The sequence below is a fragment of the Pleurodeles waltl genome, chromosome 1_1 (assembly GCF_031143425.1).
Source record: "Pleurodeles waltl isolate 20211129_DDA chromosome 1_1, aPleWal1.hap1.20221129, whole genome shotgun sequence".
NCBI lineage: Eukaryota > Metazoa > Chordata > Amphibia > Caudata > Salamandridae > Pleurodeles > Pleurodeles waltl.
Window position 1 is genome coordinate 997,201,503 of NC_090436.1, and position 21,113 is coordinate 997,222,615.

At 40.1% G+C, this 21,113-nt stretch overlaps 1 protein-coding gene across 1 annotated transcript in view; it reads left to right on the forward strand.

The window, feature by feature from the left end:
* The window catches only part of CDKL2 (cyclin dependent kinase like 2), a 305,603-nt gene that overhangs the window by 232,510 nt on the left and 51,980 nt on the right, over positions 1-21,113 (forward strand). The window contains exon 7 of the mRNA XM_069230289.1: positions 2,863-2,951. Within this exon, the coding sequence (XP_069086390.1) occupies positions 2,863-2,951 (89 nt within the window). The remainder of the gene's footprint in view (positions 1-2,862; positions 2,952-21,113) is intronic.

Sequence of the window (21,113 nt, forward strand, 5' to 3'; positions counted from 1 at the left end):
GTCCCATGCACACTGTTTCACTGGAACCAAGCCATTCCTTGCTGATGAGCCCTAACTAGGGCGAAACTGGTCCCGGATTGCTTGTGTTCTGGTTCAGGAAGGTCCTGACCTGGCAGTTCAGGCTGGACTGTCTAAAGTGTTCCTATTAGAGACTGATTTGCATATGGCCAAATTGCGGTGGCATGGCTCAGAAAATAACAAAGGACTGGGATGCACCATGAGTGATTACCAGTGGTTGATATTAATTCAAGTATCTAATCTATCCTTTTTGTATACTTTGTGTCATTATAATTTCAGGAAGACAGAAAACAATTAACATAGTGAAACAGACATTTTGAAGTACTATAAACAATGAAACCCCTTCAATTTGTCCAACTTGTTTGATATTGCACACCTACCAGGATTGCCGCATAAACTCTATTGTATTATTTAGAATGCACAAGACATACGCATTTCCAGTGCAAAGCTAATAATATAGACATGCATCAAAAGGAAATAGAGATATGGAGCCTGCATTACATGAAACATCGGATCCTCAAAATTGGTAATAAGTATCTTACTGTAATCTCATATTAAAAGGGGCAAAAAAAGTAAAAACTGAATTTACGTCTCTTAGTAAAGCAGTGTCCCAATTGCATTGATAAACAACATATTGTCCAGTTCCATGGTAAATTGTTGAGCTGTAGCAATATTAAAAAAATCTTCTTTGCTGAGCATTCTCAAGCAAATTGAGAAAATGATGCACATGAGGAATGGCCTTGATGGGATATATGGTTTACTGAGGAGTTTAGTGATTCTGCATTTCCTCCTCTTATTTGTGAATTGTATCACTAACGCTTCTTCAGGTCAGATTTTGCCCCACTGGGAAGAGGGGACGAATTATTACACCAGTAGAGCAATTACAGTTTAGAAAGTTCCTATTTATGTAATATTACAAGGAGATAAACAAACCAACCAGAAGAATGCCACATATTTTTAATTATTTTTATTGTTAAATCCTACTCCTCCAATGCTAGCCTCAACAGTAGGATTCAACTTAAAACTTGCCTAATAGATACATATACTCAGCAAGTCCTCATGTACCATGTAGATCAATATAGATAAAATACAAATATATTTTTATCCACCTGCATGGAGCCAGGTTGGCCAAGCACGATAGACTACTGTTGTGCAGGGCAATTACTTTTGTTGTAAATTATAAGCAACATCTTTACTGGACAACCCCACAATAAGAGGAAATATGAATTAGCCCAACATTTTTCTAGGCTTATAATGCCCATTTGGTATTTAATTTGTCTTTCTGTGCCAGCGCATGAGTATAGAAAGGACAAAGCTATTTCAATGTAGGTACTCTTTCAAGGGACAGATTATTAACTCTTGCACAGCGATGAGATGTATTAGCGTTATGAGACAAGACTTTAGGTTTGGAATAGTAACTTGAAGATTACTCCTGTTCATGAATCTTATGTAACAATTCACCCAGAGCTATAGACCCATGAGGTTTCCCAGAGTAAGGATATGGAGGAGCAAGGATATTGTATCTGTAATTACTTATCCGAAGGACATAAGAACACATTTCAGGGGGGAGTTCAGAAAGCATTTTAAATAAAAAGTTTTAGTATGGACCCATGCCTAACACCACAGGTAGAAGATAAAAGCTATGTCAGTTGTCCTATCATACCACAGTCCATTGTTGCACGACAGTCAAAAGGATAGTGCATTATAATTTGTAGTATAGGGCAGGACTGTTTTGCAGTATGCCTACATATTTTTTACCATTAACTCAATCAAAAACAATTGAGGTGAATTGAGCCCTTATTTCTTTGATTGAACCTGCTGCTAACCAAATTCAAATGTAAACATGAATCTAGAGTACTCAGTCCTTCAGTAAAGTCATACTAAAGTTCATTAAGAAGATTTTTTCCTCTGCTAATGACTATAATGAGGTTTTTTTGTCCCCGCTGATAGCTTTTACCTGCTCCCATGTGCTGGCCTGAATGGTCTTCTATTTTGCTTAGCTGGGGATTTCTACTCTTTGCAAATTTGTAGTTTGTATGTGATTAGATGATGCCTTATTGTCCAAGCAGAAAAATGCGCTCTTCTGGGAAACTCATAGTGCTTACCTGATCCAACTCAAAGACTCATAATCTGAGTCCATCTAGCAAACTCTTCGCGTTCCTCCTTGCTGATGCTAAGAAACATTTGTTTTCCCACTTAGAAAAGTAATTTGTCTCAACGAGCAATCCGGTGTATATGATGGTAGCGCCCACTTGTCTACTATCTTGTCACATGACTTTTCAGTACAAATCCTGCCTTTCCTGTCAATCATTGTTGCACAGTTGAAGAGTTTATTGTTTATCTCCGGTGCCACAGATGGAGAGCAAATTGAAGCCCCTCCCAATTGGGTTAACAACGAGAAATACATTTGTTAATTTTTTTTCACTTAACTTTTTGCTTACCTTTTTCCTCTTAAAGCTGAATCCTCAGTTTTTCTTCAGAAAAGATGTGGAATTTCTCTTGCTATTTTATTTTACTCAAACAGCACTGGACACTATTTTTTTAAATATACTAAAATATTGATGGGATATTTTTTCACCTGTCCATTTTAAGAATATGTAAATAATAAATATGCAGTTACATTTCAACTTTATGACATCAACGTTTGTTAGTTTCTGGTTCTAAATATTCATTTAAAGACAGTGATTACAAAAGTAGAAAAATAACATTACAAAGGTATATTTGTCGTTTTGATGTAGTCCTTTCTTTAGTTTCCATCTCTAAAGTTATTTTCAAGATTATAGGAGCCTACTCGAGAGATTGTCGAAACAATAGTTGGTACTAACATTAACCTTCATCTTTCAGAAATGCCTTCAGATAGACCCTGACAAGCGGCCGCCGTGTCCAGAACTCATGCAGCACGATTTGTTTAGCAAAGATGGCTTTGCCGAAAGGTATAGACTCGTCAGTTGTACCATACCTAAGTGATGATTCACGCTATACTAGACAACATGTTGATGCTGTAAGTGGTATGAAACACGGCAGGATAGCCCTTGAAAAAAATGCAAGATCTGAAACAAACAAGTAACGTTAGCATATAATGTACATAAAACATAAAGTCGTTACAATGTGGTATGCAGTATCTCATTCTTGACTTTGCAAGAATAGACACTTTTAGTTAGCAAACAAGTACCCAAAAACACTAGCCCCCGCAATTTAAGGTTGTGGGAGCACTGAATTGTAGGAGCAGTAGCAACCAATGAGGCCCGATCACTGCACGCTTAGGTTATCTGCACCTTCGTTCTCTTTCTTCACCTCACTTTCAAGAGGTGGGTTCTTTAATTATTGTTAACTCGTTATCTTCTAGTAAGGCATTTGTTTGTCTTATTTCTTGTGCAGCTTCTATTTTAAATGCTTTTGACTAATTTAGCCTAGGACTCAGATGGTTTGTGCTGCAAAAGCAGGCGTCAGAGCATAGTTAGTCCACTGGGGATGGTAGTTAGTGTTGTAACAGTGCGGTGCAGTCCAGTGGAGTAACAAAACTTGAGTGGGCCTCCCTGCAAAGCACATGGAGGGGGACTCCTGCTCCCCAGCCCACCATCTACCAATTTTGTTGAGGTGGGCCCTTGGAGCTCACCACGTCCCTGCACCACATGGACAGAGGATGGCCAATATAATTAGAGATCCCCACCTTCCTTGAAGGGATAGTTATGCCTTTCATGCGTCTGTTATTGTGGCTTAGTAGGCGAAATATTATTTGCACTGCTCAGCATTCTTTTTTGTTTTTCTGTTCTGTTATATTATACAGATTTGTAGAACGCACAATAATTTGGGAAGGGATCCTGACGCTCCCAGAGTGGAAGATTGGATGAGTAAAAAATCAGTGTCCTGATCTGGAGGGAGTTTTCTCCCTGAGGGCAGTGACCATTGATTTTGTTTTTCATGCAATAACCTAGAACACTCTAATATTTCAAAAGGAGAATAACAAAATAAACAATTTCCTGTTGGAATTAGGTGTACTTGTGTTCTCTTCATCTTTGGTGGAAGTCGAGCACCAGAAGCACAATTTAGCAGGAGTGTTTTATTGTACCACATCTCTATCAAAGTGCAGCTGATGGGATCATGTAAGACGTATGATGGCAGCACCTGGCCATGTAAGGCTGTGACTAGTTATTTGATGGAAAGCTGTACATGGGCTTTGGATGATAATGGGTATCAGGCATAGGATCACAGTACCTGGCCATATCATACCTTTCCCATGCAATTAATGCAAAGCCCTGCTTGTCATTGCAGCACACTGCCAGGTAAATTTAGCCAAACAAACCTGCTAGGGCTTGTAATGCCACATATCCGCCATATGAGGTTGTACCCGCCATATGGGGCCTTATCAGGAAGTATCATACTATAACTTATACAATATGATGTTGGCTGGTCATATGATGGTTGTGCGTTGGAATAGGATAGTTAAACTGTGCAAATTATGTTGGTATCCTGATCTATTAGGCTTAATGGACATATGATTGTAGTATCTGGCCATATAATGCTAGTACTTAGAAATATGGTACTTGGGTACAGGACCACAGCATGTAAGGCTACACCCAGTCATGGGAGATCATTTGTGGGCATGTGAGACTGCTCATGAACACATTATGTTGCACTTGGTATTTACTGGTCACACCGGAACATACAGTAGCCGTACTTGAGTTTGTGATGTATGTCATGGAAATACATGATAATACCAATTTATATGAACATGCACTAACCGCGATCTGCAGCAATAGCCTGTAGCTGAAAATTTTAGGCCATATTTGGCGCATCTTAACGATGCATGCAATGTACTGTTAAAGGGCACAAACCAAGTTTAGCAGTCAAATGTAAAACACATGGGTACCAGTGATGCATGTCTGCCATATTCCAGTGCTACACTTGGGACACAGATTCAAGGTATGCACTGTGAGTACTACTCAGATGCTCAACATACCAATAATTATATGCTGAGTATCATCTGCATGATATACAAGCTATTAAGGCATGCACAAAGACCATGATATTGTTTTGAATTGGTGTTTGTATGACAGTTTACTATCCCTGGTCAGCCCAAAAGAGCTTTCAACTTTATTCCTAAACAATATATGCCATTTAGATGGTGCTTCCCATCCCTGACAAGATTGTGAAGTTTATCAGTTTGCATTAGGTGCATCTCTTTTATGTTATTAACAATTCATGGAGTGTACATATCTTTTGAGCTGGAGTTGTTTTAATTTCCTCATGACTTCATATCTATAACGTTAACCTACACAGTGGAGTGCAAGGCTCCTCCTGCAATTATTGCCACTGATAGTACATATTCATTCCTTGCTTGTGTGTAATAGAAGGCCTGCACTTGTTACCCATACGCTTCTGGTATTTGAAAACATTTTCCACCAAAGTTATCATTTGCTTTTCACGGGCAGGTGTAACTCTGACGTTACAACTGAAGTGTGGGTTTGTTGTTTTTCTTTTATTCCTGGTTGTAGTCATTTTCATCAACCATGGTGCAACCTCATAAGCCTGACCTTGTTTTTTAGTTTTTTCTAAATCATCATGTCTTAATGGAATTCACCGTAGACAATAATATTGTGTTTTTTTTTTTAACTTTGCTATTTCCATAACCGTTATTTGAGCAATGTATATTATGCCTACCATATTCCTAACATTGCTAGGATCTTCGTGTCTATTTCTATACATAACTGCATATTTAAGTAATTTGTCTACATGGTATCAGTGTAGACCGTTCATCGTGAGCAGACATTTCGTGGCGAGGAGCAGTCTAGTCATACCACAATTACAGACAGTGAAACAGCTGGATCTGCAAGTTAGGATTTCGAATCTTGACAAGGCCAATGCAGCCTCCCATCCTCCCACGTTTGGAAAATTCACTACTATCAAATTGGATAATAGTAACACTGCTCAAAAAGGAGAAAGTGCATTATGGAACGTTATATAAAAAGTTACCATTTTTAATGGATTTGGGATGCATTTTTGCAATTTTGTTGGGTAGAACCTCTTCATAATCTAGCCTCCCTGATTGTTGATGTGTTATGTGTTGCAAGAAATGGGTGCATTGTGGCTGTCGGGGTACCCCTCCAAGAGACCTGGGCATGTTTGCGACAGTATGTGTGGGTGGGTCCATGGGACCGCTTCCTGCTCTTAAAAAATGTTTTCCCCCACATTCACAAAGGGGAAGGTGTCCCTTGGGGACTCCTTCCTGTTTGCAAATGGGTTACCTCCTCCTCTATGGAGTCGGTAAAATGTAAATGTTTTGCAACCACATTCCAGGTACAAAACATTCATACATGCCAGTGCTATTCGATATTAAGAAGGGATGCCCTAAACACGCCCCTTCTTAATACCAAATCCAAAAGCAAAATGTGATTCTGTATCAAGTTGCAGAGTCGAATTTTGCCTTCTGTACATGACAAAATGCATTTTACCGGTCGCAAAGGGACTGGTAAAATGGTTCGTACATCTGGCCCTTCGACACTTTCCAAACCTGTTTTAAAAACCAAAACAAATTGATTAATCCATGTTAGCACAGGGTCAGTCAATCAAGGTAAAGTATGGTGTAAGAAGGCACACAGGGTAACACAAGCCCCTGCAGCCCCTGTGGCGCAGGGGGCTCCCAACTTTTCAGGGGGCCCTCAACCCTGTAGAGGGCCCCATTCAGCCCAAGGTCAACAAATATTCGTGAGATATGGGAGACTAAGTGGCCCCACTTCACATTCTGCAGTGGGAGCCTTTAATTATGCTTTAAACCACTGAAAAGGCTAGCTTTCCCTAACAAGTGAACTGTTTTAAAACCTAATATATGCCCTCCTAAAAAACACTGTCAAATGTGGGTCATCTCACTTCATACTTGCAGTGGCTGTTTTTTTACTTTCTCTAATTTCGGCCGAATAGAGGTTTCAAATAGTGGTGCCTCAAAGTTTCAAGTGCAGGACAGAGGCCTGTATAATGTGCACCAGAGAGTATAAATTATATACTCATCGTCTGTAACACAGCATACTGTAATTATCTTTCAAGCTTGCTCAAAACTCCTGCAAGGTGAACAAGCTGAGCCTTAGATGTGCAAAACTATGTTGTAGATGGAAAGGCATGCCAGACAGAAGATACATTTGGTACACAAACTACAAAAGTAGGAGTCTACAGTCAGCCATGAATACTGGCTCCCATTGATCCGGTCTATGCCTCATTTGTTAGAGACAGACTTGCCCTTGACGCCCCCTCATCTTTTGTCTGTAAATCAGACAAAGCATGATTCAAATATATAAGCCAAGAATTGATTACATGGTCTAGAATTAAAATTAGAGCTCGTAACACTCTCTTTCATACTTCACACCAAATTAGTAACTTCAATGTCCCTTAGAGGCTACTATAAACTTAAGAGAGGTTTTAGGAAAATTTGTTGTATGGATCTCCAATTGCCTCTTCAGTTTAAATTGTAATCCTTTTGGTCCTTTGGGGTAAAGCAAGAGAGACACAAAAGCAGCCCAAAGTGTGCCATAACAACTCAACTTGAAAATTTCCCTTGCGGGGGGGGGAGTCCACAAGTCTAAGGTGGGCATCAGCTTGGCATATATAACTCGAAGTAGGGGTTCCATGGAGGATAACAACAGAGTCTTTGCCAAGTAAAATATGCTAGATGAGACTGGTGCCCTCTTCTTTCATTATATGTGACTAACGGATATTTATAAGCAGTGACCATTTCTAATGGCTCGTTGTTCAAGAACAAATTGCCGGATTTTACAATCTGAAAAAGTTCATAATTTTGGTTTTACCAACACTGATAGGTAATTTATTAGCTGCACAATACTAGCTTCATGCATTCAAGCCCCTCTGTAAGCCAATACTACCTTTATCAAAAAAGAAAATTATTTACTACATATAGGGCCAACTTTACGGGGATGATGGGAGAAGGGCAGCGCAGCAAGTCATGCAGCACTCATGGAAAGAGGAAGAAAATAAAAATATTCCTCCTTGTTACGTCTGTCCTGGGGAGCTGTATGTTTTTGATGCATTCCCAGGTTTACAAATCCTTGTAAATTTGGGAATGCGTCAAAACCCATGGGAGTTGTGTGGGAAAACCCACTGCAACACCCAGGGAGCCCCTCCCTGGCGCCGAGTAAGGCAACACAGCGACTAGTGCTGCCTTGCCTTACTCCATATTTATGAGGCCATTCAGAGCCACACAAAGTGGCTTTGCGTGGCCTCATAAATATGGTCGAGAGGTTTGTGCCACCACTGCATACTAAAAGTGACGCAACAACAGCGCAAGCCTCTCATAAATATGCCCAATTGTATCTTGGGGGTCTGTTTACAAGCTGGTTTGCATCGATCTTGCACCACGCAACATGGTGCAAGAGGGACGCTAATCATAATTCAGATTTATGAAGCCACGCAAGGACACTTTGCAGGGCCCAGAGTGGCTCCATAAGTCACTGCTTTGTCTTACTCTGCCTTGGGAAGTCGTTCAGTAGGTATTGACACATGGTGTTTGATGCATTCCCAGATTTACCAGAATTGGTAAACCAGGGAATGTGCCAAAAAGATCAACATTTCCTGGAGAGGCATAATGAAGAGAAGTATATTTATTTCTCCTTGTTACTTTCTCTTTCTATGCAGCAAGCATAGATATCGGAATATGCCTCTCAAGATTGTTTTTGTGCAAGAAAATGCCCCTTCCTGCACAAAAACAATCCTTCATGCAATGCATGCAACGCAGACACCCTTGCACCCCTGTGCAAGTGTGACTCCGTTGGAGCTAGGCTGCCAAAACTGTGCCAGCACAGAGGAAAGGGCAGGAATGTGTTGTATTGTCTTAAATACAGCGCATTTCTGCCCTTTCCCTGTCACGCAGTGCAGCACAGCAGGGTGTCTTGCTGCGCAGCACTGCATGACTTTTTCGTAAATAGTCCCCTTAGTACTTAGCTGGTTTAAACTTTATACCTGTAAAGTACATTGTATAAGGGGAAATATGTGAACCTCTGAGGAAGTTACAAGTGCAAAGTTAAAAGTACAAAAACACCTAGGTGCATAAAGCATTTGCACCTCTGTGGTAAATAATGGGGAATAATATGCTCAAATGTTTTTTCGCCAATGGTGAATTCTAAACTTATTAACTATATTATGGTTAGATCCAGATCTACAGTAGCTCAATTTGTGCTGATGTCCTAACAGATGCTACTGTTAAAATGCACCCAAGCTGTGCTTGTGTTTGTTTCTAGCGTTAGCATTTAGGTCTCAATGACCATGTCCCTGTCCTTATACTGGTGCAATTTTGCAATTACATTTATACCCCCTCACAACTGCAAGTATAACGTTGCACAATCAATTGGGCTAAATGTCGGTGCACAATTTCACTGGCATCAATACGTGTACAAAGCTGGGAAATTATGGCGAACAATTGCATGTTTGTATTCTCATGCCCGGTCAGGCTCAGAAGGCCTCTTTTCAAGTGGCTGCCTCCTGGTGATTGTAGCAGTTGGCCCTTTGCCAGTAAATGAACTGGTCTATGTTCTGCCATTTGGACCCCCATGCATTGTCAGCTTGTGGTGCTGGATTTACTACTGTTTTTTTGTTAGTAGCCAAATGTAATAAACTTACTCAAAAGTGTAAATTACTCAAAAAGTGTCATGTCCCTTTGTGATTCAGGCCCACTAAGTATCTTTCACACCTTTACAACCCACATATTGCTCTATTGAAAACACACTGGACAAAGTCACTTACTTAAAGTTGTAGGGGCCTAATGTAGAGTTTGGGGTCAAGTTACTCTGTCACAACCATGGTGGATATTATCCTGCCTGCCTTAATGCAAGTGCACTAGATAGTATGACACCTGTGAAAAGGTGGACGGGATATCCTTCACATCTGTTTGCCAAAGTATAAATCGGGCCCTAAATATTTAGTTATACACTCAGAAGACTGCTCTTTAATACCACACTGCACTAGGTAGCTGGGGGACTTAAGGGTACAGAATAATCAGCAAGAGATGCAGGGGTGGATAGGCTGAGATGGGCAATTAGCTGTTTCTCCACCAAGCTTTGACACCAGTTTTAAGGTTTATCTGTAGCCATAGCAAAATACTGTGTTTAGTTCTTGGCGAATGGACACAGATCTATTTTTTCGAAAACAAATGTATATTAAGAGGGGGCTTTAGCTCAGTCCATGATTGCATAACTTTGTTTCTATCTCAGTTGTCTACTAGTGTTTTAAGAGCACTGCTTCAGAGTTTTGTGTTTGTATCACCCAGGAGCATTTCAGTATCACAGTGTTCCTATTGGATGAGTTGTATCTTTCCACTGTATACTTAAGGGGACTCTTTTGAAACATTTTAGATTTAGAGATTAATCGGCATGCATCTATTTGTTAGCTCTCTCTTCCCTCCCCTACTCCCCGATGCACCCCACTCCATCCTTTGTTAAAATTAGCATTTTGCTATGTTTTTTAAAGCTCCACTTGCTCTCTTTTTATATCTCCCCTGCACACTTCTGCTTGGCCTTCAGATCCATTTCGGTCTCCATGTTAATATTTTTAAAAATGAGTGCCGTCAGTTCTAAAGTGCTTCTTGGCTGCTTGTTCCTTTTTTGAGCTTTTTTGTTTTAATTTACTGTTCTAACATGGGCCTCGACCATGTTGCAATGGTAAACAAAAAATGGCCACCTGAGTCACCACACTTACGCTTGCTTGCGTCGAGATATGTGTGACAAATGTGTTCGCTTGCGTCACAGTATATGCATGCATATCGACAGCTGTCTTAAAACTCATTCAAGATTGCCAGTGTGCATGTGTCTCAGATAGATATGCACATGAGTCTGATTGCAAAAAAGCATTGGTAAGGCCAATATATTGGTCTTTTAAGTCTGAGAAAAATTGGCTTTGACAATGCTTGTTTTGCAAAAGGGTTTCACACCACACTTCTGCTGCTTCTAAGCACTGCATATAGCAAGTTATATTATTAATAGCCCATTTATCGTGATCTTCAGATCGTTATAGGCCTCATCATAAGTTACCTGACATTCAGAGGGGGAGCTTCCAGGCCAGAATGAATGTTTCCAGACTATAGTTCTGCCCTCGAATCCGGGCATTACATGTGAGAGGGCCTGGAATAGGGAATTACATGCAGATCTACTAACACTGGGTCCCTTACCACAAGTGAAATCCTTATTCTGATGCTTTTTCTGCCGATAAGCCCTAAGCAAGGGGAAACTATCAATTGACCCAAATATGTTTTTACTGGATAACGAATGCATCCAGTAAATCTAGACCCAGTATTCCCACACCAAGGTGGGTGTGGGAACTCAGAAGTGGCCAGGGCGGTAACCACTTTTATGATGCCTTGTCTGCAAAATTGCATTGATGGCCTCTATGTCAGTGTCAAGCGTTTAACTCACTGAGCCATCTTGTTGTCTCCAGCCCCTTGCACTATTTCAGCAAACATTTGTGACCCCCTTGACTCAGTTTGTCAGATGTATGTTTACCCAGATTTACTAGTGACACAGACACAAAGCTCACAACTATGTGGACTGATTTGAGTCCAGATATGAAGTAAGTAGGTGGGTGTGCCCCTTTTGTTTCATTTTGTGATGCTATCTCCAAGGTCTCAATTATGCTGTGTGCCTAATCATCTTTCTGTTGCTAACTCTCATTGTGTTGATGTCAAGAGATTAACGATTGTCAACATGGCTGCTCTTCTGAAGGGTGCCTTGACAGCAGTGATCCAATCCTACTTCCGTTTGCAGAGCCATTGTTCATGAACATAAATCTGTCATCTTATTTACCTGTACAGATAACAAGGCTGATAATACATTACACAAATATCTGCAGAAAGCAGCAAATGGCTATTGATAGGCAGGTGTGAGAAAAATCATTGATCCATTTTGCTTCTCTTGTGGTTTCACCTCGGCTGAGCACAAAGGGTTTTCAGAACGAAAGAAAGTGCCTGTGCCAGCAGCCAGCTACGATGGGAGCAACTTGATCCTGCCATGCCATAGGTCATTTCCTCGTATAGGCAGCTTGTTTAATATTCAGTAAACAATGCAACTTCAGTCATAGTTTGGGGATTAAACATCCCAGATTAAATATTGGGTCACAAGAGTCTTGGGACCGCTTCCTGAATTAACAAAAGAAGAGCATGTGAGGTTGCATTCTGTAGCAAAGACATTTAGGCCACATATATTAGTAATTGAATTATCTTTTTGCTCTCAATGATACATTTTATAATTACCTAACCACTGCATTTCTCTATATAACCAGATAACTCCTCGGTGACTTGCAATATCCTTATAATGTACGACAGAGGGCATTTTTTGAAAATAATACACCGTCATACCATCACCCTTCCTGTAAACTGCCTAAATGCAAATGCACCAGATTTATTAGGCCTTTGCACCAGTTCAGTGCCAAATCCTGAATTGCATTGGGAAGTAGCCCTAAAGTAATACAAAGCAACGCTATACACTACTTTGCACTAGCTTGCATCAATGGGCCATCCCACAGGTGGTACGTGGGCATTCCCATGCAAACACACATGGTTTTTGATGCAAAGCCCTATCTACTAAAAATGGTAGACTGGGGCTTTGCAGCAACAATTCACATCTCATTAAGATAGGCATAATGTTGTAGAAAGGTTATCTTTACTCCCCACTTTTCAAATTTTGCATGTGTGCTGTAATGTACAGCACACATACAAACTTGGAAACATTTTAAACCATCTAGGGTATCCTACCAATACAAAACATATGCTACACATCGTGCACACTATAATGCAGGGATATGTGCATGACTCAAAGTTGTATGAAATGTGTCTGTGCAGGGAAATAAATAAACAGTGCCATATCATAGTAGATATGTGACTGTTCTGCTCTCTTCCTTTGACACAATGCAGCACAGCAATGTTGGTTGCTCACCTGTGTTGCATCCAAATTAGATAAATCTGGCTCTTAGTGCCTTGCTTCTTCTTATTCATTGCTAATCAGAAGCATAAAAGCAGAATCTGTACAACAATATGAACACACCAAAAGCAGTTAGTAATTATGCCAAAAGATATTAGAATCAGTTTAATGTATGTGCTTTGCTTGTTTAAACTCCAGTTGTAATTATTCTCGATGACCTGCCTTTCACCCTGGCTTCTGGCAGCAGGGATTGTGAAGTCTGAAGTCAATTGTGAAAACTTGTTACATTTGAGTAGCTACATGATTTTGCTTAATTATAGATGACTATAGTGGTAACAACTCGAATGTAATAAGGAAATTAGGGATAAGGTTTTTTGCAGGGATTGCAGGTTCCCATGAATTATACAGTAAGAATGATTTTTGTTTTATGAATAATTTGATATTGTAATATTTCTTAGACCCCAGTAACAAGCTTTAAGGAATTGCATGCAACGATTCCAGGATGGCAGAACGTGCTAAACGGCAGAAATCTCTGTAAACAGTTTAATAGAATTGAGAGTTAAACTCCTCAGAATGGGGATCTGGAATTGCCACACAGATTTCGGACACTGGAATGTTGAGCACTGCATTGGAGGCAATGGAGTGGCTCAGGGCTTTTAATGGCTGGTATAAGTCTTGAGCTCCAACATTCCAAGGTTCGTCTTTCAGAGCAACAGCTGTGAACAAAGGCCTGAGGGAGCCCAAGGGGATTAGACTTCCTCAGGCTCTTTGAGGCCTTTGTTTTACTAATTAGAACATTCTGCCCTGATGGGGCTGGATGTTCTAATAGTTTATAGCCCGCCGTAGCTGGGCTATACCAGCCATTAAAGGCCTGCTTTCTTGTTAAAGGCCCTGGCCTTCGACTTAGGTCTTTAATGCTGGAGTGGGCCTTTAATGACTATAAAGCTATATTCCACTTGGAATTCCCTATGCCAGGTAGTATAACACAGATATTTATCACTTGAACAAAGCAGATTGCAAATGTCTGTATTGTGTTCTATGCAGTTGGGATGTCCAGAGAGGTTATTTAGGGGGGTGGACAATAGAAGGTAGAATGTCGCCTGGCATGGCGGTGAGCCATTACATGCTCCTTACATGTGTAGGCTACAGTTCAGATGGGGGCTTCTGAAAGGTCTGGACTACAATGCATTCCTTGTCCTTTCCCTTGATAAATCCAGGTGTGGGAACTTTGATCCACTTATAGTTGTACAGAGTGGAACAACTCATAGTCTGGGCCTAAATATTGTAAATAACATGTTAGTGTAGTATGTTACGTAATGTATCCACCTCAGCAAAGTTAGGTGGCCATGCCAAGGTGCGAGCTTATTACCTACACTTCAGAGCAGAAAATAAACTTACTGAGCCATCTTTCCAGTTACGGTATGTGATATCTCAAGAATGTCATATACTATAACATTTGAGGCATTTTCCATTGAAATATACCAAAGTATGTGATTAAAATTCTAGATTGTTTAGGTGTCTTTACTCCAGCACATTTGATACAATGGATACAAACTTGATTAGAACATTGGATTAATACTGTCTTTGGGGGTGTCAGGGTGTGATGCCGGCATGTGTGAGTTATCTTTGTGCTCACGGATTTTTGTTTGTTTTGTTTGTTTCCTGTTTGTTTTCTACAATTTTTAAAACTTTAATGCTGTATGATGAATATGCCTGAATGATGAATGGATTGTTCTAAGTGTGTTTATTTTAATCATATTTTTATAGTTTCAGATGCGTTTTGGATAAGAATAAAGTTCTTAAAACAGAGTTATATCTTTGGTTGAATTATTGGTACAAAATGAATAAACATCCAATTTCTCTTAAATCATCAAAATCAGCATAAGTTAAATAAATCATAAATTAAAATACACAGAGACTCGTTCAGTGACAAAAGAGTGTTTAGAACTCACACTGCTACCTGTGTTTTCTCTTGCCACTTAATAGTGTGTTTTATTATTGTTGATCTCAATGATACAAATGTTTTTATGCTCATGAAATGAAAAGTTGAGTTGGCGCTGCCAGAATGTAGAATTGTGGCTTTCAGATTATACAGAGATCTCTGCAACACGTGCTCGAGTGTCTGTGCTAAGCTTTGCAGATGTAAATTGTTGTAATGGTCTCAGTCATAGTGAGCTGTAAAATGCTTCTGAAAAAACTAACTATACGTTATTGAAAGAAACACATTCACTATTTCATATATTGTACTTCACTCAAAAAAAACATGCAATGTCGAGTAAGAGAGGTGTAGGTAAAACAACATGCACAGTTGTATTATGGTTTGCACAGCCTCTGGTGCAAGACAAAATACTTGCTTAATGTTTCTCAAATTGCAGAACCTTCCTAGTTTTGCGATACATAAGTATTATTATTTATTGTGTATTCATTTTTTTAAGAAGCATCCCTATGATGTTTTCTGCCATGTCTGGTGCGCCTATTAGGAATGAGTTTTTATTCATTACTCTGCTCTAGAGGTGGCTTGTGTGACACCCAGCCCTATCTACTCCCCAGTAATACCGATATTTGGCACTGATTAGCAGTCTGGACACCAATGCACCACCCATCTCTTTATGCAGTATTGAATGCAATGCTGTCTGTGCCTAGAGACAGCTGACCCTAAGAGAATATGAAAAAAGGCAGTCCTTTATCCATCTAGCATTTGTGATATCTCATGTAAATAAAACCACTTAAGGGTTGTTGAGGGACAGGTGACATGATAATACTTTTTCATGTAATTTGTGAGACATACAGATAGTCTGAATGTATATGTGGAATAGATGCAACTACATATAAAATTCCCACCTTGCTACCCGGCCCACTGGATGTGTTAGACATTTTTAGGTTGAGCCTCAACAATGCATGTGTTGTCTCGGGACCTGTTGTATATACTTTATGGGCTTACATACTGCTTATCTGTTTTTATTGGCTGTTTCAATTGTCGCTGTTTTTTTTGTTCTTCCCATTTGCCGATGGCATGCATTTGTCATGCCTGTTCCTGTTTTTACTCCCCCCGCCAGAGAGCATGGACCAAGTACCAGATCATTGCACTGTTCATTCTTATATAATGTGTTTTGGACCTACTTTTTTCAAAGTTGCAAAGCATTTACCATGATTGGTTTGTTTTGGCTTCGTTCATGTTGATTTTGAGGGCACGTTATTTTTCTTTTGAAGTTGTGTTAGTGTGTTTAGAAATGTATTTTTGATCTGCCCGATTTTCATTTGTTAATGATTGTCATGTATTTAAATTGTTTTTTTTTGTAGGCACGGGGGGAGAACCAATGCCAAAACTTGAACCAACTTCCCCAGGTCCAAAATCAGCAGCGTTTAATGTTATGCCACATTCCCTCTCCAAATATTGAGGGGCATAGTCGTCAGTGTGTTTGGCTGAGAGTTGCGAAGTTTTGTTATTTCTTTTGAGGTCGTGTTTGTGCCTTTTAGAAATGTATTTTTGACCTGAGCGTTCTCCATTTGTGAACGATTGTTAATATTTATATATATTTTTTAATTTTTGTAGGCAAGGGGAGAACCGACGTTGAGATTCTGTAGATTTTCTATCACATAAATTTTAAACAATATCAAGTCTCCATTAAATATGTATTAAAGGCAAGAGATGCTCAAATACTTAGTCCTCAAGGGGGAATAAAGACTCATTGAGGTGTAATCTAATCAACATACTTTTTAAGTGCTGCTTCGCTCATTATGGAAAATGTGTACGATCAGTTAAGATATGTTCTTGCATTTCTTTCAGCATTCAAGTGCCCTGACAAATATAGCCTTCTCTTTCACCTCTTTCCCTTCTTGTCCCTTTTCTAATGGCTCATGTTGCTCTGCACACAGCATTAACATAAAAAAGGACACAAACATGTGTTTTTTTCTCTGCAAAACCCTCCTTTTAGTCCTATGGCTCTTTCAAGTGACCCCAGCCATCCGCACCAACCACCTGCTGTTGATTATAGAGTCTTTAAATTACACGCACTGTGAGCCATGTGGCCATGAATCACCACACCAGTTTGTAAAGTTCAAAACATTTCTTACCCTAGATTAACAATGCTAAAGTCACGTAAATCATATGAAGAACCAAATGATACAAGAACATGAGCAACACAGGCTGAGCGAAAGGTCTAAAAAAACCTTAATCTGCCTGAGAAGTGTATCATCAAACATTCAAGAATAGCAACATTAAATAGAGATAAAATAATATGATAGATGGAAATAGGATACATTTAGTAAGCACAGATGAATCAATACCAATTCAATTTCAATTGGTCAAATTTTGAATACGATATCCTTTACAATTTCGCTAATTAGAAGTGCATGTTGGGACATACATGCAAAAACAAAAAGAAGAAAACATTTAATTTGGAAAACATCTAGCTAGGGTGCTTAACAAAAGTGCGGTTGGATTCCTAAAAGAGAGAAAACATAAAAACCTGCAAAAAGACAAATGCACATTTGGTTATACCTCTCCTTAATGGATTAGATCAACAATCAGCGAAGTCTTCGTCAGTAGAGCATCTTCGGTCTTCACTCGAACAGGACATGAATAAGGGACACAATCCAGTAATGTTTGGCCTTATTGTATCTGAACCCATAATTGCAGAAAGCTAAGGACACAACACATCATCTGACTAGCAGAGTAAAAGAAAATCTGACTCTCTGAAAGTCTGAAAGAACAACTCTGAACAACTCTGAGCTTACACCATCTAAACATTGCTATATTACAATCCTAGAAAGCAACTAGCTAGAATACCATTGGGCAGTCTATGAGGTGGTTTAGGTCACTTCAAATAAGCTTTAGTCCACGTTTCAGAAGTATCTTTCTTCATTTTCTGCATTCATGATTGGATCATCTTCTCTTGTGTTCAGTCACCAGTACACTTGTTGCAGGTTATAGCACTGAAGACTATTGTTCTAGGGTACACATTATCTCATCCCAGGAAGAGTAAACATTACAAGCAAAAGAACATAACGTTTCCACAATATGCAAGTTTCTCAGGATTTTAAATAACTATCAGCCTAATACATTTTGAAATGTTTGTGAAAGGTCAGCAAACAAATGAACAATGAACACTGAGGGCCTCATTACGGGTGTGGTGGTCTATGGACCACCAGTCTTGCGGTGGCGCTCGGACCGCCCCTGACAGGGGTGGACCGACCGCCATATTATGACCAGGGCGGATGGCCTGGCGGTGCCGGTGGTCTCAATCTGCCAGGGCAGCGATGCCCTCCTGATTACGACCTGTGTTTCCGCCAGCAGTTGCACCACCATGCAAAGGCTGGCGGAAAGAGGGTGTCCGGGGCCCCATTGGGGCTCCTGCACTCCCCATGCACTTGGCATGGGCAGTGCAGAGGCCCCAAAAACAGCCCAATCGTGCTTTTCACTGCCCGAAATATGGCCAGTGAAAAGCGCAAGGGGTGCTACGGCACCGGATTCACCGCAGCATTACCGGTGGCTTGATTACGAGCCGGCGTCAATGCTGTGGTGAGTATTCCGCTGGCAAAGCAGAAAACCTATATTAGGGCCACTGGGCAGAAAACCAGAGTGGCGGTTTTCCGCCCAAGAGAGTTTGGCGGGTGGCCTCGGCCATCCACCTAACTCAAAATGATGCCCTGAGTTTATTTAAACTGCGGAGACATTGCACAGGCCTTTAAACGTAGGATTAACTTTAGGCATGTTCATAAAGGCCCATTTTTAATAAAACATTTTACTTCACATTTGAACCTAATAATCGTTATTTCTAACCACATTAGTGTTCATATTTATTCATATTATTAATTTACAAAACATTTCTACATTAAACACTAATATTTTCTATTTATGCATATTGTTTATGATGTCCACCCATTTTGACAGTTTACATGACACACATTTTAACACACATTTTACCTTATTAATTAATACTTTAATACTTCCAAATTGTTTTAATAAACTTGCTCCTTAGCACTCTCATCCTCCCCTAAATTAGTTGAAGGGTCTGAGCCTGTTCACTACTTTCATTACACCTTCTGCAGGGGTGAGTATGCATTGCTTTCGTAGGTATATCCCATAGTTTTTGCTGAATGGGCAAACCCAGCAGGGCAGCCTGTAATGTGATAAGCAGCAGTTGTGCCTGTACGCAGCTTTTGTTGGCACATTAAAGCCAGTCCTGCTTGCTTTTGCCAATGTTTGTCTTTTTTCCAGTGGCTGTTTTGTATATATTTAATTTCTTAGAGCTAGTCACACATTCTTCGGAACGTGATATTTTAACTTTTTTATTAGTTTTAAACGTTTGATAGCTTATTGTTATTGCAGGAAAGCTGGGCATGCCTAGCACATTCGAGAGCTTCTGGTTTCTGGCTTGAACCTATTAAGAGCATGTCTGTGTTGACGTCACTGACGTAGGCCACTGCTTTCATCCAGGATTCAGTTTCCTTTTAAGTCGAGCCTAGTCAACGCATGCACGATCTCTTCCAGGCATGCTTGATCTGCAATCGTATAGCTATTCAATCCCTGGTGGAACACCACCCAGGATAATGTGCTGCATACATCTATACGGTCCCAAAGGTGATAGCTATGAGCTATGCTTATGCTTGTTTATTTTACATTTTTACAAGGGCCCTGCAGCTCACAGTGCTGCTGAGTGTGTTTGCTTTGTGCACACCATTATTTGACTCCCCACACGGCCCCTATCTCTGAGGCTCACCAACCCACTCCCTCTGTTATATATAGATACATATATTTTGCATGAATGTTTTTATATATTATAATTTTTTTGACAAGGGTCGACAGCTGCACATACAGCTGCTGTAAGGCGTTGTTCTTTCTTTTTTGTGCTTTACAAGCATTTTTTGTCATTATTTTAAAATGTCTGTTTCTCTTTCTAATGTTAAATTGGTAAATTGAAAATGGCCACTATGAATTATGGCACTTGTGCATGCAAATCAGTAGCTCAGCTTTTTACATCTCAGACCTTTTGGCTTTGTCAATGTTTGTTATTTGTTTTGTTTTGGTGTGCAGAAAGACATGTAAAGTTTACTCCCACCCTTACCACATTCCACAAATGTACAATGCCACACAACTTATTGCCTTCATTTATTTACCCTTATATACCTAATCATTTATTAACATAAAGTATATTTAACTGTAATTAGCACTTTATTTATGAAGTTGACAGTTATTTGATGCAATTAGATCATGCTTCTTAGAGGCAGTTGAATTTGTTGTTTATTGATCACGAACACCGTGTTTAGTGTTAAAAGAAGATCTGAACAGTGGTGTTTAATACACACCAGCAACAAGTAGGTTAATGTGGATATATCAGCTGCTTCAAAAAACGTCAGGGGAAGTGCAGGATTTTTTGTATATTTTGGCATTATATAGTTTTAAAAGGCAACATATAGTTAGTGAGTGAGACCTCTCTCTCATTACAGCATCACTGCTGGCCTTAGGGGTGTGCAAATAATGCAGAGGGCCCCCAACTTAGCGGAGCCTGGAAATTTCACAGTAATTTACTATCGGCATCAGAGTGCCTTCCCCTCAGCGCCGGAACTCTCACTGGCCAGCGCTCTCAGCTGAAAAAGAGCTGGGTGCAGTCAGTTATGGATGCAAAAAAAGAACAATAGAGTAAGGAAGCGGAAGGGAGTGTGTGTGCCTCAGAAGCCCTGTAAACTGACTTGTCCAACAGAAAGCAGGAGGCTCTTCATGGTTTCTATAAACACTGGCTATGCCACTGCTAGCTCCAAGATCGCAGAACAGTAGCAGGTAACTTAAGTGCAGAGCAGTGCTTAATTTGTGCTTGTTGTTTCCGGTGATGAGCACCGGCACTTATTTTTGAGGGCTGGGGCTTATTCTTCTGTCTTGAGCATTTGATGCGAGCAAAAGACTCATATGGGAAAGACGGAAGAAGGGAAAAACAAAAAAGCGTCACAAAGGGAGAAAGTAGAAAGCTGCAAGAGTGAGCTGAAGGGGCAACGAGTGGCTTTATATGGATTAAAGAGGCCCGAGATGGTTTCATGATTACGCCGCCTCAGTATTCTGTGTTCCCACATTTAAGTGCAGCAGCCGCGTGTTTAAAAGGAGGGCTTTGGGCACCAGCACGTTTTTATTTACAAATTAAGCACTGGGGCAGAGTGCCTTCGTGGATAACTGTCGGAACATGCACCGTGTAA